We start from the raw sequence: 15,542 nt of genomic DNA on the forward strand, positions 1-15,542 counted from the left end.
GCACGGCTCTCGTTTCCGGCCGGGGAGGGTTTGGGTGACGTACCCAGATTAGCACGGCTCTCGTTTCCGGCGGGGGGAGGGGCTGGGGTTTTTTTGTCCCCTGCTCCGGCGTTGAAATGGCTGGGAAACCTCTGAGAGTGTGAGGCGGGGGCCGGGCTGCGGGGGGAGCGGGCGGGCGGGGCTGGACTCGGGGGGTCTCTGGGCCTGTGGCGCCCCCTGCTCCCAGCCCGGCGCCGGCCCTCGGTCGAGCCGGGCCGTGGCTCGGGCTCGGGCTCCGGTTGTGCTGCCGAGCCGCGCGGCCCCAGGCTTCGCTGTTCGTGGCCCGTTGTCTCGTCATTGGAGTAGCTGGGGCCGGGGGCCAGGCGGGCTCGAGGGAGCTGCCCGCGCGCTGCCCGGACAGTTGTCCCTAGTGGAACCAGGGTCACAATCTCACCCCTGCTCCCCTCGGATAGTACCGGGGGGGGGGACAGTTGGCTGGGAGCTTCCGAGCTAAACCCTGGTTTTGGAAACCTTCAGTGTGTCGTTTTTTAAATGTCTCTTAGACAATCCAGTGTGCGTTGCTAGTGTCATGTAACCGTTTTTAGGGCTGTTAGGCACCAAGCCGTAAGGTGTTTCAGGCTCCATAGCTTGGAATGGGAATGGTGTTTAGAAGAGGTATCAAACACTTTCTATTTCTTTATAAAACTAGAAATGTAGGACATTTCAGGAAAAAAAATGTAAAGAGAGCATAAATATTCCATGGTTTAAACAACTAAAAGTCAAGAAATGCCCATGCAATCCTAACTCAGCCCCTTGTGTGTGCATTTCAATACAAGTTTTAATTGCATGGTCTTATGTATCATATAGTACAATATAACAAAGGTTGTAGAAAAATACTATCAGTTATGGAGAGATGTGCATTAAGAAGCACTTGTTTTTTCCCCACTCCTCAGAGGTTGCGGGCCATCTGTCTCCTGCTAACTCCTAAGATACCTGTTCTGGGAAAATGTATCTAAGCATTTAGACAGTAGTTATATTTTAGGCAGGATTTTCCACAACCTCATGGGTGAAGTGTGTGTATGAATCCTTGGCTGTAAGAAAGACAGGGTCACAATTTTTAATGTTACCAATTCAAATATTAAAGATACACAAATTCATTATGCGTGTTGTCATGTCCTTATTTCTCTCCCTAGACTGGCCTGTGGGGATGTTGAAGGAAAATTTGATATGTTGTTCAATAGAGTGCAAGCTGTTCAGAAGAAAAGTGGAGAATTTGATGTAAGATTTGTATTTCTGCTTCTGCACTGTGGTCTGTTAGATTAGAAGTATTTCACTGTATATTGCCCCCCACTGGCAAGTGAAAAAATTTCTGACCTACGATAATGTTAAATAAAGCCAAATGCTCATTGTGTTAACTCCTCTAAATGTTACGTGAAAAGAATATTTGCACATAATGTGAATTAGAAGCTTAGTATTTACACAGTGCTTTGGATCTTAAAAACGTTGAACAAATATTAATACTCACAACATCTCTTTAAAGTTGGTTCCACAGATAAGTCGTCTTAGCCTCATATTTACAGGTGGGAAACTGAAGCAAAGAGATGCAGTGACCTGCTCAAGGTCTCTCACTGAGGGTATGTCTACACTACGGAGACTATCCCAGCATAGCTGTGGCACTGTTGCTATGCTGAGATAACCCCTGGCTATTTCCATTGTTGTAAGAAAACTACCTCCCCAAGCAACAGCTACACCGGGGATTCAGTTGGCATAGCTATGGCACTCCGGGGGTGGGGGTGGATTTTTCACACCCCTGAGCGACATAGCTATGTCAACCTAAATTTTAAGTGTAGACCAGGCCTCAATGAGTGGCAGAGCCAGAAATAGAACCCGGGAATTCTGGCTTTTAGCCCTATGCTCATTCCACATTAATCAAAATGTAGAACTTGGATTATTTTACCAAAATTGACTTTTGATTTCTGACTGAAAATTGATACAAAGGTACTGGGGAAAACTATTTTTCTTAAAACCCAGACATTTCTGAGTTCTTAAAAAAAATCTCTGAATTGAAGAGGGTGAAAGCAAGCAGGTCTTTACTGGAAAACATTTTATAAGTTACATTTGTTATTTAAAAAAGTGAGCTAAGTGACAAGTGTTGTTACCCGCAGCGTTGTTGTAGCCATGTTGGTCCCAGGATGTTAGAGAGAGAAGGTGGGTGTGGTAAAATATCTTTTATTGGACCAACTTCTGTTGGTGAGAGAAACAAGCTTTCAAGCTTACACAGACCCCTTCTTCGGGTCTGGGAGACTTAGGCCAGGTCTGCACTACATATTTACTTAGGTATAAGTACGTTGCTCAGGGGTGTAAAAAATCCACATCCCTGAGCAACTTAGTTAAACCCTGTGTAGATAGCGCTGTGTCGGTGAGAGAGCTTCCACCAACATAGCTGTCAGCTCTCTCAGAGGTGGAGTTATTAAGCTGATGGGAGAGCTCTCTGCCATGGACTTAGAGCATCTTCACCAGAAGTTTGTAGTGTAAACCTGCCCTTATTCAGTGTGTCACATCTAAATACAAGGTGTGACAGATTGAATGATCCCTTCAAATATATGTTAACTACTTATGTTAAACAAAGTGAAGTGGTCAGTTAACTCCCCTCCAGTCATAGGGAGGAAAGGAAGGGATGGAGAAGCAACTGAGGGGGAAGTTGTTAGCGCATTATAGATTGTTGTAATAAACCATAAATCTAGTGTCTCTTCAGTCCATGATTTTTAGTGTCTAGCAAAGTTATGAATTTAAACTTTCAGGTTTGTCTTTTGAAAGTGTTGTGGAGGTTTCCTATGAGATTGAGGACTGATAGGTCAGATATGGAGTGATCGCTTTGTGAAAAGTGTTAACCCACAGGTGATATAGTGATTTTTTCCCCATCATTTTCCTGTGAGTTCATTCAAGAGCATAGTGATGATCTGGTTTCATCTACATAGTTGTTACTGGAGCATTTAATGCACTGGACGAGGTCTGCCACATGTTGTGATAGGCATGTGTAGGACCCATGGATCTTGAAAGGTGTGTTGGGGGTGGGTATTGATCATTGTAGCAGTGGAGATATGTCTGCATGTTTTGCATCTTCTGTTCTGGCAGGGTCTGGTGCTGCTTTGAGTTGATGTGTCCTGGTCTATGAGGAGCTTGCTTCTGATGATGAGCTTGGAGAGACTGGGGGGTTATTTGAAGGCCAGAAGTCAGGAAAGACTTCTTTCGCAATGGGGTCTCCATCGAATATGGGTTGTACTTGTTTGATGATACTCTGTATAGGTAGCAGTGTGGGGTGATAGGTGACAACTAGGGGTGTTTGGTGAGGGTTTACTTCTGTACTGAAGCAGGTTCTCTTGGGATATTTGGATGACTCGTTCCATGATGTGATCTACTTCTCTGACGGAGTGTCCTTGTTTGGTGAAGGTGGTTTTAAGTGTATAATGGTGTTTATTCTGGACTTTCTCTTTGGAGAGTATTCTGTGGTATCTGAGTGCCTGGTTGTAGATAATAGATGTCTTTGTGTGTTTGTGGTGGCTATGGGATCCGTGAAGGTAGATATGGTGATCCCTGGGTTTCTTGTATATAGTCTGTAGGTGTTCATTGTTGAAGCTGCTTGTGGTGTCTAGGAAGTTCATGCTACTGTGGGAGTTCTCCAGCGAGAGTTTAATGGTGGTTGTTGAAGTTGTGATGGAAATCTGAGAAAGTTTAAGTTGCCTCTGCCAATGCAGCCTGATCCTTGGCTGCATTTCTGCCTCCCACAGTTTTTGCTAGTTTTGCTTTGGAGAGTGGAAAGTTGAAGCCAGAGGATTGAAGTCAGATGCTTAAGTTGTATGCTTTGCCTTCAGTTGTCCAGCAACTGAACTGCAGTCAAGAGACAAAAGCTGCATTTTCCTATCTCTTGCTATTCTTTTCACTCTTCTTTTGTGTGAATGTCTTGGGGAACCACAGGATGAGATTTTAACAGAACCTGAGAGCTCAGACTGATGCTGTTATAACGGAGTCTAGGGTGTTTTAAACCCTTGATTAGTGTTGTAACAGTAAACAGTTAAATGTGGTCTGGGGTTCAGGTAGAATAGGTTCTGGCCCTTTCTCCTGTTGTAACAACCATCATTAAAATACACCAGGAAAACTGGTGAAAAAATAATGGTAGATCCTGAGGTCCCAGCAGGTGGTGGTAGCTGTGATGGTGAAGCTCCCTCTGTCCCTCCCCTGCAAGCTGTCCAGGCTGCAAGCTCAAGACAGTAATCGATATTCCCCCTCCAGAGAAGGAATGCCTTGCCCCCATCAAAATGAACCAAACAAATACACTTCTGGTGGATTGCAGTTGTCAGCACTTCATGGTGTCCTAGCAACTCTTAATTTGTTGTTATAACAACTCTATGCACTCTCCAGGAGTCTTTTGAGAATCCTTATCACAGTTCACTTTGCTTGAACACACTCAGTTTGTACCACTCTCTTTGATTCTAACTTTCACTTAATTTCATGTAACAGGTCATGGTAAACTTCTGTAACCTTTCTCCCGCTCTGTGCAACTTGTGATACTGGTCTCTGCACATCATGACTTAAAAGGATGCTTGCAATAATGATAGGATGCTATTGGAGAGATTGCTAGGAAGTGTTTTCTCCTGGAAAAGACTCTGTACATGGAGAAGGAATAAGGGAGTTTCTCACAATGAAGATTTACTTGATCTTGTAATTTCAGCTGGTTTTTTTCCTGTTTTTTTTTTTCCTTATGTGCTTAATAACTGCTAAGGAATTTCTCATTTTACATGCATCAAATGAAACTAAATCTCAGGCAACAAGCCACTGACCCCAAATCACTGTTAATGCTGTGACAGTAAGAAAGTAATGAAAAGGACAGCCTAGGGATTTTAACATTGTAAACCTTTCCCCATTCTTACAATGGTTCTCTTGTGTTATTTTTTTTAAATGATTTTAGCTGCTTTTGTGCGTTGGGAACTTCTTTGGCTCTACTCCAGAGGCGGAGTGGGAGGAATACCGGACATGTGCCAAGAAAGGTAAGGAAAGGGCTTGTATTAGCCCCAGTGGGATGTGACTGCACCTGTGGCTTTGGATTTGATGAACAATATCTTCACCACACATCTCATTCCTGTGTTGCTTTATTAAGCTGTTCAGTGTATGATCCTGAACTGAATAGAGGGATGGCCAGAGAGGGCAAGGGCTGTGGTGGGTGTCAGAGCCATTCAGCTATGGGTTATGGAAGCTGAAGGCAGTGTGCTCAGCACTGCTTGCTGCTGCTGGTACAGGAAAGGATCAGTGTGTGCCGTTTGGTGCCTGCTGCAAATGTCCGCGTGTATGCAAAGGGCTTGGGGCTGTCTGTGGATTGCTATGAGTAATATTAACTAGCCCTGCTGCTTGGCACTCAGTGGAGAGTTAGGTCTGTATGCTGTGCAGCTTTCTGCTATCTGTGTAATTTCTCCAGTAGTGTACAATACTGGGTTGTCGCCTCTCTGCCACTGAGCTGGGGGCAGCTCAAGCTGTTAATTATCAACTCATGTAGTTGGCCACATCTATTCCCTGTTGCCCCATCTTTTCCCTCTGGCAGCTGCACCAGACAGCAACAGTGACCCGTCCTTTGAAAATTAATGAACAAGCAGTGAAAAGAATTAGCGTTGAAGCCCTTTCCTCTTGGCCTTCCAAACTTGAGTTGTGTTCATTGGGGTATTTCACTTGCGCAGGTTTCCGTCATGGCCGGGAGTGCATAAGAAAGGGCCAAGAGTGCTTTGAACACTCTGTGCCCAGAACAGAGGCACATGAGGATTCTGTTTCCTTGCAGCTGTTCTACCAAAATATGAAATGCCGTTTGACGTACTGAGCCCATCTGCTTCTCTTTGAGCCTCTCATTACTCCAGCATAGACCCCTTCTCCACCCGTGTAGGAGAAACTACCCATTTCCTTATCCCCCACTCCCTCTCAGGTCCCATCACCACATTGATGAGAGAAGCTTATCGGTGAAAATCTGTAAAGCTGCCACCTTACCTTGTTTTTTCTTAGAGTATCTCTACAATTCAAGCTGGGGGTGCAGTTCCCAGCTTGTAGACGTATCTGCATTAGCTCTGATCAAGCAAGCTCACTAAAAATATAGCTGACGTGATGTGACTGGCAGGAGGGGCTGTGTGCCTGTCTGAGATGTTGGGCACCAGGGTGGATTGATTTAAAATCGCCAATTTTTAGTCAGCAAGCAGGAAATCTTGATTTAAATCATGGATTTTAAGGGTGTTTTACATTTGTTCTTTTTAGTTATTTTCCTAAAGAAAAATGGATTCCCCGTAGTTGGTAACTATTAAAACAGGTTGACTTGCAACGAAGAGTAGCCTGTTGTGATGGGTCCCCCCAGGCTGCCACTGAGATACCACTGAGCCTGCCTGTCCCATCAGCCTGGGCTCCCCTTACTCTGTGCTGCTGTGACAGGCTCTCAAGCCCCCTTCCCGCACACACCCAGGTAGAGACACACCCAGGTGCAGCTATGTTCACACAGATGTTGAGATCAGCTCTGCATGGGAGTGCTCAGCTAAGGAATTGCACAGCACACCAGTGCACAACCCCTCTGGAGTGTAAACCCCAAACTGTATTGTCTTGCGCTGTATAGAGAGCTATATAGCATAAGCTCATAAAATGCACCCTCTCCCTCAACGTGGAGAGAGAGATGCAAAGCTTTCTGTCCCAAATATGGGTTCCACACTGGTTTAAGAGACAAAACAAATTTGCTAACTACAAAAGATAGATTTTAAGTGATAGCAAACAGATCAAAGCAGATTACCTTAGTAAATTAACAAAAACCGCAAACTGAGTTTAACACACTAGATAGGTAGGATATAAATTAACAGATTCTCACCCTGAGTGATGAACAGGCTGGCAGATTCTTCAGGCACAAGTTGCCTTGGCTTTCCCAGTTTTTCATACACAGGCTATAAATCCTTCTAGCCTGGGACCATCACTTCCCACAGTTCAGTCTTTGTTCCTCAGGTGTTTCCAGGTGTGTTGTTGTAGGGAGAGAGAGGACCCCCCCCACCCATAACGTCATTTCCCCCCCTTTTATATCTTCTCCCCACTTGCTGGAAAGCTCTTTTGCTGTGACCTGGGTCAAACAGTTCCCATTGTGTAGTGCTATCTCTGAGAGGTTTCTATTGTACACGGTTCCTGGGGTAATCCTTGTGCTTGTGTGCATTTCCTCAATAAGCCGTTAACATTATTTGGTCTTTTTACTGTCATACCTGAAAGTCTGCTTGTCGGTGTTTTCAACCTCATGACATGTTACTGAAACACATACATAGCCAAACTTCATAACTTCACATATGAAAATAGCACACACAATCCAATGATGTCTAGCAGAACAAGACTTTTAGAATGACCTCGTATAAGGCATATCCTAATTACATGACAGTGGTGCATACTGGGGTATCAGGGTGTCACACCTATACACTACATTTGATTCTTCTTGCTTCACATTTATTTAAGCAATTGTATAGCCTAATTTACATGTATTCAAATTTTTACTTTTTTTTTGGTTAGAAAATGGTAGGTATTTTTTACTTGTGATTTGCCAAGCTGTTTGGATTGAAATTCAGAGTAAATTAGAAATTCACAAAAATTGCATTTTATTTTTTTATTAAATAAAACTACCTTAAACTTGCTGAATATGTACAAAAAATTGTCAGAACATGTTTTGCATTCAAAATTGATTATACAAAGGAAGTACACCTCTACCCTGATATAATGCTGTCCTCGGGAGCCAAAAAATCTTACCGCGTTATAGGTGAAATTACGTTATATTGAACTTGCTTTGATCCGCCGGAGTGCGCAGCCCTGCCCCCCCGGAGCACTGCTTTACCGCGTTATATCTGAATTCGTGTTATATCAGGTCTCGTTATATCTGGGTAGAGGTGTATTATAAGTATTTATTGAAGGGAACTGATTATTTCTGGACAGTTTGTCCTTCAAGATTTTGGAACTGGTAGTTCTCATCCTCTCCCACCTAGCTAGTTTTTATTAATAGATTGGAAGAGGAAAACAAGCTTTCCTTCTTTTTCAACTCCCAGTAGGTTTCTTTGAACTTGTCATTGAATTGAGCTATTTGAATGAACTGAAATGAAGAAAATAGTCTCTCAGCACCTGCAGAAGAGGCTCCTGTTGTGAGAAGCTGATTTAGCATCTCAGCAAACTCTAGTTCCAGGTGCCTAGCCAGTGACTCCTACCAGTTCAGTGGTTTAACATTCTTTAAAACTTGGGAGAAACTATGTACTGGTTATTTTTGGTATTTAATTAAAATTATTTTAATAGGCTGTCCATTTCAGATTTAATTTTAAATAGGTTTATTTTTAAAAAAATCTGTTTTTTAATTTAAATCGAAATCTGATTTTAAATAAAATCCAGGTGTTTTTTTTTAAAGCGGCTATCCACCCTGTTAGGCATGTACAGTAAAAGCTTTTTTTATCCAGCATGTTGGGGGAATGGGGGGTGCCAGTCAGTGAAAAATGCCAGTTAACTAAGGCGGAGGGAGTTTTGGTGTGGGAGGACGTGCAGGGCTGGAGGTTGGGGTGTGAGCTCTGGGAGGGAGTTTAGGTGTGGGGCTGGGACGCAGGAGGGATGGGAGGCGTGGGCTCTGGGAGGGAGTTTGGGTGCGGGAGGGGGCTCAGAGCAGGGGTTGGGGAGGGGTTTTGGGGTGCTGGATCCAGGAGGTGGGGAGTGGCGACCTGTCCCGGCTGCTCCTTGGTGGAGGCACGGCAGACGGCTCTGCGCACTGCCCCTGCCCCGGGTGCTGGCTCTGCTGCTCCCATTGGCCGGGACAGCTGAGTTTTGCTTTCCAGCTAAACTTTGTTCTGTTGTTACCTCATTTCCTTGATCCAGCCCCACTCTGTTCTGCTTCATCTATCTGTCCTGTTTAGTGTGTAAGTTGTAGTGTCTGGAGTAGGAACTCTCGTCTTCGTTACACACAAAGGGGTTTGTTCTTGATTGGATTTCCTGGGTGCTTATAAAAGATCATTTTTTCTAAGCTGGGAAAGATGGTGATTGACCTGTTTCACATCAAACCTTGCTAGAGAGGTTAGCAGCAGTATTGGAAGAGATTGAGTTTTCACCATTCACAGGTTATGGAGGAGTTAAACTCAGTCTTCAGAGGGCAGGGAGATTTCAGTAGAGGAACCTCAGATCAGGACTGACTTACCCCCAGTCACTCTTAGACCTGGTCGACACACACAGTCGTGTGGATATAAGTAAAGGTGTCATTTTATTTTCATTAGGTGAAGTGATGCAACTTTGTTCACTTTGGACACTTAGGGTATGTCTACACTACGAGAGTAGTTCGATTTTAGTTAAATCGAATATGTGCAATTGATATTAGAAAGTCGAACGTGTGTGTCTACACTAAGGACAGTAATTCGACTTTGTCAGTCCACACTACCAGGGAAAGCGTCGACATTGGAAGCAGTGCACTGTGGGCAGCTATCCCACAGTTCCCGCAGTCCCCGCTGCCCATTGGAATTCTGGGTCGAGCCCCCAATGGCTTCTGGGTAAAAAATTGTGGCGAGGGTGCTTTTGGGTAACTGTCGTCATCCGTCAGTCACTACCGCCCTGCCTCCCTCCCTGAAAGCGCTGGCGGGAAATCAGTTCGCGCACTTTTTGATCAGTGACAGCGCGGACGCCACAGCACTGCGATCATGGATCCCGCTGCGACCATCGCTGCAGTTGTGGCCGTTCTCAACGCCTCGCACCTTATCATACACCTTTCCCACAGGCAGATGCAGAGAAATCAGGCGAGGAGGCTACGGCACCGCCGTGAGGGCCTGAAGTCGGAGAGTAGCACAGAGCTGTCAGAAACCACGAGCCCCAGCGCCCAGGACATCACGGTGGCAATGGGGCATGTGGATTTTGTTGAACGGCGATTCTGGGCCCGGGAAACAAGCACGGACTGGTGGGACCGCATAGTGCTTCAGGTCTGGGATGAATCCCAGTGGCTGCGAAACTTTCGCATGCGGAAGGGGACTTTCCTGGAACTTTGTGACTTGCTGTCCCCTGCCCTGAAGCGCAAGGACACCCGCATGCGAGCAGCCCTGACTGTCCAGAAGCGAGTGGCCATAGCCCTCTGGAAGCTTGCAACGCCGGACAGCTACCGGTCAGTCGCGAACCACTTTGGTGTGGGCAAATCTACCGTGGGGGTTGTTGTCATGCAAGTAGCCAAGGCAATCGTCAAGGTACTGCTCCCAAAGGTAGTGACCCTGGGAAACGCGCAGGTCATCATAGATGGCTTCGCCGCGATGGGATTCCCAAACTGCGGTGGGGCTATAGATGGGACTCACATCCCTATCCTGGGACCGGGCCACCAGCCCAGCCAGTACATCAATAGAAAGGGCTACTTTTCAATGGTGCTGCAAGCACTGGTGGACCATCGGGGACGGTTTACAAACATCTACGTCGGATGGCCGGGCAAGGTTCATGACGCTCGCGTGTTCAGGAACTCTGGTCTGTTTAGACGGCTGCAGGAAGGTATTTACTTCCCGGACCACAAGATAACTGTTGGGGATGTGGAGATGCCTACAGTGATCCTCGGGGACCCAGCCTACCCGCTAATGCCCTGGCTCATGAAGCCCTATACTGGCGCCCTGGACACAGAAAAAGAACTCTTCAACTACCGGCTGAGCAAGTGCAGAATGGTGGTGGAGTGTGCTTTTGGCCGTCTCAAAGGGAGATGGAGAAGCTTACTCACTCGCTGTGATCTCAGTGAAACCAATATCCCCATCGTTATTGCAGCTTGCTGTGTGCTCCACAATCTGTGTGAGAGCAAGGGGGAGACCTTTATGGCGGGGTGGGAGGTTGAGGCAAATAGCCTGGCTGCTGATTACGCCCAGCCAGACAGCCGGGCGATTAGAAGATCCCAGCGGGACGCGCTGTGCATCCGGGAGGCTTTGAAAGCCAGTTTCAAGGCTGAGCAGGGTACCCAGTGACTTTTAAGTTTGTGGACACAGAGGCAGAACTTGCCCCCGTTTCTTTACCCAGTTGCCGTCGACTATCCTCTCCACTTACATACCCCCTTCACCCCCTTCCCAAAAAATAAAATCTGTTCTGTTTTGTTAATGGACACCGTTGTCTTTATTACTGTTTTCGCGGGAATGTTTTAAACCTGGGACGCAGACTGTGGCGGGGGGCGGGTTTAGGGTTGTGATGCAAATGATGCTTCTAAACTCCAGGAATGACAGGCTCCGCGGTGGTGGACTGGTTGTTTCAACGGAGCCTGGCAGCCCTCCTGGCCGGGACTGCGTGTATGTGTCGGCTATGTGACTGTCTTGCAGGGGGAGGAGGGTTACAGATCCCCTGCTGCGCGGCTCTGTGATGCAGGGTAAGGACCGCTGCATAAGATCTGTAACTGCCCTCCCCCGCCACCAAGTCACAGAGCAACACCACCGCCCCCACCACACAAAACATGAAAACCACCTCCCAGACTGACCAGGATAACTAGTCACTGCACTGTATATGTGCTCTGCTGCTGCACCTGCCCCCTGCTAAAGGTGACTGTCCTGTCCAATGACCAAGCCCCTTCCCCCCCCTTCAGACAGACTCCCCTCCAAAAGAAGAGGATGGAAACAGAAATGAACAGAAACGTATTCTTTATTAACAACCGCACATGGAACGGGGGGGTGAAACTTGGACGGGGTCTTGTGTGAGGCGGGTAGGAAAGGACTTTTCAAATTTTGGGGAATGAGAGCCTTCTAGTGGTAGAGCAGTCCGCAGGGGTGGAGTGAAATTTTTCACGGCCCCTTCCACCCCTCCGTGTTTGGACTTTGGGTGAGGGGGGTATGGGACTTGGTGGCGGGGCAGGGCAGTTACAGAGAGACTGCAGCGGGGCTCTCTCCTCCTGCCTCCGGTCCTGCAGAACATCCACAAGGCGGCGGAGCGTGTCCGTTTGCTCCCTCATTAGTCCAAGCAGCGTTTGAGTAGCCTGCCTGTCCTCCTGTCGCCACCTCTCCTCCCGTTCCATGTTTGCCCGGTGCATTTGGGACAAGTTCTCCCTCCACTGTGTCTGCTGGGCTGCCTGTGCTCGGGAGCATCCCATTAGTTCAGCAAACATGTCTTCCCGTGTCCTCTTCTTCCTCCTCCTAATGTGCGCTAGCCTCTGGGCAGATGTGGCTGTGGGAATTGGAAAAAGGGAGTGAATTCCTGAGACAGAGCAATGTATCTGTGAACAGAGAACATAGTCTTTCTCTGTGAACAAGACCATGCAGAGCACCTATCACACGCGCACTGAGGACAAGGTCGAATTTTCGGCCCTCGCCTACCGTGCCTGCAGTCTTGCTGTGGCGAGCTGAGGAGCAGGGCTGGACACCGGACTTTGTCTAGCTGGCAAACATGGTAAGCCGTAGACTTGTGGCCGCTTAAAACTTTAAGAGTGGCACTGGCCTCCTTTCACATAGAAAGCAATGCGAGTCTCTGCTGGCAGCAATCCTGCAAGCATGAACTCTGGCCCTGTCCCACCCCCTCGCGGCTGTAAACCGCGTGGCTGTAAACCGGCGGTTGCAGTTCTGTAAAGGGACGGGCAAGCAGTCCCAATACTAACTTTCCCCTACCTAATTCACAGCAGGGAGTCATGCCAGACATCACCCTCCTGAAGGTCTCGGAGAGCCAGAAGGAGAAGATGCTCCGGGACAGCCTGCAGAAACCGGGGCCATTTGCTGCACTGCTCTGCAAGGCCATGATCCCGGAGTACCTGCTGGCGTTGTGGCAGGGAAACGTGTCCTACCACGGGGGGCCTAATAAGCTCTCCCTGCCCAGGAACCTGCTGATGAGGCTGGAAAAACACCTGCAGGAGGTGTATGAGGAGTTCTCCCCGGAGGATCTCGCCTCTATCCCCGGTTACATTGACCAGTTCTTGGCTTAGGTGCCCTTGGAGGGACAAATGACTGCAGGGTTTTGGGCACTATAATCATGAAGCGGACATTGTGAGATTTTTTTAAAATGGTTCGGACTATATATTGAGGCGCCCAAAGACGGAGTAATCATGATACACTTTGCACTGATTCCCCTTTTGTTTGACTTTCCTGTTTACATGTTTTGAAGCACTTTACCCACTGTTAATATTTTCAATCTTCCTGTTTTGTTGCAAATAAATGTTTACATGTTTTAAAGCACTTTAGCTACTGTTAATATTTTAAATATGCCAGTTATGTTGTAAATAAATGTTTGGATATTTAAAACACTTACTGCTTGATCCTTCCCCTGAATCTGTGTCTGGGGTAACGGCTGGGGAGGGTTGGTAGGGGATCTCTGTCAGGGTGATGAAGAGCTCCTGGCTGTCGGGCAAATCAGCGTTGTAAGCGCTGTCTACTGCCTCGTCCTCCTCATCTCCTTCCTCCTCTTCCCCGTCCGCTGAGGAACCGGCCGCGGACAATATCCCATCCTCAGAGTCCACGGTCAGGGGTGGGGTAGTGGTGGCGGCCGCACCTAGGATGGAATGCAGTGCCTCGTAGAAACGGGATGTGTGGGGCTGGGATCCAGAGCGTCCGTTTGCCTCTTTGGTCTTCTGGTAGCCTTGTCTCAGCTCCTTGATTTTCACGCGGCACTGCGTTGCATCCCGGCTGTAGCCTCTCTCTGCCATGGCTTTAGAGATCTTCTCATAGGTCTTTGCATTCCGTCTTTTGGAGCGCAGCTCGGAAAGCACGGACTCATCTCCCCACACAGCGATGAGATCCAAGACTTCCCGATCCGTCCATGCTGGGGCCCTCTTTCTATTGGATTGCACGGCCATCTCTGCTGGAGAGCTCTGCATCGTTGCCACTGCTGCCACTGCTGCTGAGCTCGCCACGGTGTCCAAACAGAAACTGCGCTTCAAACTGCCCAGACAGGAAAAGGAATTCAAATTTTCCCGGGGTGTGGCTGGTCAGAGCATCCGAGCTCGGACTGCTGTCCAGAGCGTCAACAGAGTGGTGCACTGTGGGATAGCTCCCGGAGCTATTAGCGTCGATTTCCATCCACACCTAGCCTAATTCGATATGGCCATTTCGAATTTAGCGCTACTCCTCTCGTTGGGGAGGATTACAGAAATCGATTTAAAGAGAGCTCTATGGCTATGTCTACACTACAGAATTAGGTCGGATTTATAGAAGCCGGTTTTATAGAAACCGGTTGTATGCAGCCGATTGTGTGTGTCCCCACCTAAAATGCTCTAAGTGCATGAAGTCGGCGGACCGCGTCCACAGTACCGAGGCTAGCGTCGACTTCCGGCGCATTGCACTATGGTACCTATCCCACAGTTCCCGGAGCCTCCGGCGCCCATTGGAATTATGGGTTGAGATCGCAATGCCCGGATGATGCAAAGCAGTGCCGCGAGGGGTTCTGGGTACATTGCGTCAGGCCCCTCCCCCGCCGTCACAGCAACGGCAGACAATAGATTCGCGCCTTTTTACCTGGGTTACCTGTGCAGACAACATACCACGCCAAGCATTGAGCCCGCTCAGCTCAGCTCACCGTCACCATATCTCTTCCGGGTGCCGGCAAACGTGGGACTGCATTGCTAAACAGCAGCAGCAGCTTACTGCCTTTTGGCGGTAGACGGTGCAGCATGACTGATAGCCTTCATTGGCGATCTGGGTGCTGGCAGCTGTGGGGCTGGCAGCCGTAGGGCTGCATTGCACCAGCCCCTTGCCTTTTGGTAGAAGATGGTATATTACGACTGGTAACCGTCGTCATCGTACTGCAGTGGCTGTCGATCATGGGCACCCGGGCAGACAATGATGGTTATCAGTCGTAGTATGCTATTTTCTGCCAAGTGCCCAATATTGTCTGCTAAGCACCCAGAAGAGGCCGAGGGCTATCTGGGTGCTGGCAGACATGGGGCTGGCAGCCGTGGGGCTGCATTGCACCAGCCCCCTTGCCTTGATGATGATGGTTATCAGACGTATTATCCGCAGGATGGGGCAACATTGCTACACAGCAGCAACCCCTTGCCTTTTGGGCAGTAGATAGTATATTACGACTGGTATCCATCGTTGTCATACTGGGTATCAGATCGTGCAATAGACCTGAAGGCTAACTGCCAAGCGCCCAGTATTTGTTGCCAAGCACCCAGAAAATGCCAAGGGCTATCAGTCATGCTGCACCGTCGTCTTAAGATGTAAAAAATAGATTTATTCTGTATTCATTTGCTTCCCCCCCTTCCTCCTGCTAAACCCAGGCTTTTGAGTTCAATCTTTGGGGGGGGGCATTCTGTGTGACAGTTGTTTGTGTTTCTCCCTGATGCAAAGCCACCTTTCTTGATTTTAATTCCCTGTACCTGTATGCCATGTCGTCACTCGCCCCTCCCTCCCTCCCTCCCTCTCTCCCTCCCTCCCTTCTTCCCCTGGTCCGTCAGATACTACTTTCGCGCCTTTTTTCAGACCAGACGCCATAGCCAGCACTGGGATCATGGAGCCCGCTCAGATCACCGCGGCAATTATGAGCACTATGAACACCACGCGCATTGTCCTGGAAAACATGCAGAGCCTCCTGGACATGCCAAAGCCAAACCAGGACCAGCTGAGGAGGAGGCG

The 15,542-nt window shown here is 48.0% G+C and overlaps 1 protein-coding gene across 3 annotated transcripts in view; it reads left to right on the top strand.

Annotated features, from left to right (window-relative positions):
- The first annotated feature begins 60 nt into the window (after positions 1–60).
- CWF19L1 (CWF19 like cell cycle control factor 1) overlaps positions 61–15,542 on the top strand; it is a 69,553-nt gene continuing 54,071 nt past the window's right edge. For 2 of the 3 annotated variants that reach the window (XM_026658517.2, XM_026658520.2), the window contains exons 1-3: positions 61–139; positions 1,173–1,257; positions 4,946–5,024. In XM_026658517.2, coding sequence (XP_026514302.1) covers positions 117–139; positions 1,173–1,257; positions 4,946–5,024 — 187 coding nt within the window. In that variant the 5' untranslated portion in view covers positions 61–116. Of the gene's footprint in view, positions 140–465; positions 655–1,172; positions 1,258–4,945; positions 5,025–15,542 lie in introns of those variants that run through there. The other variant, XM_026658518.2, reaches the window with a different exon arrangement.

The sequence above is a fragment of the Terrapene carolina genome, unplaced genomic scaffold (genome assembly GCF_002925995.2).
Source record: "Terrapene carolina triunguis isolate 2854851 unplaced genomic scaffold, T_m_triunguis-2.0 Scaffold454, whole genome shotgun sequence".
In the NCBI taxonomy this organism is placed as follows: domain Eukaryota; kingdom Metazoa; phylum Chordata; order Testudines; family Emydidae; genus Terrapene; species Terrapene triunguis.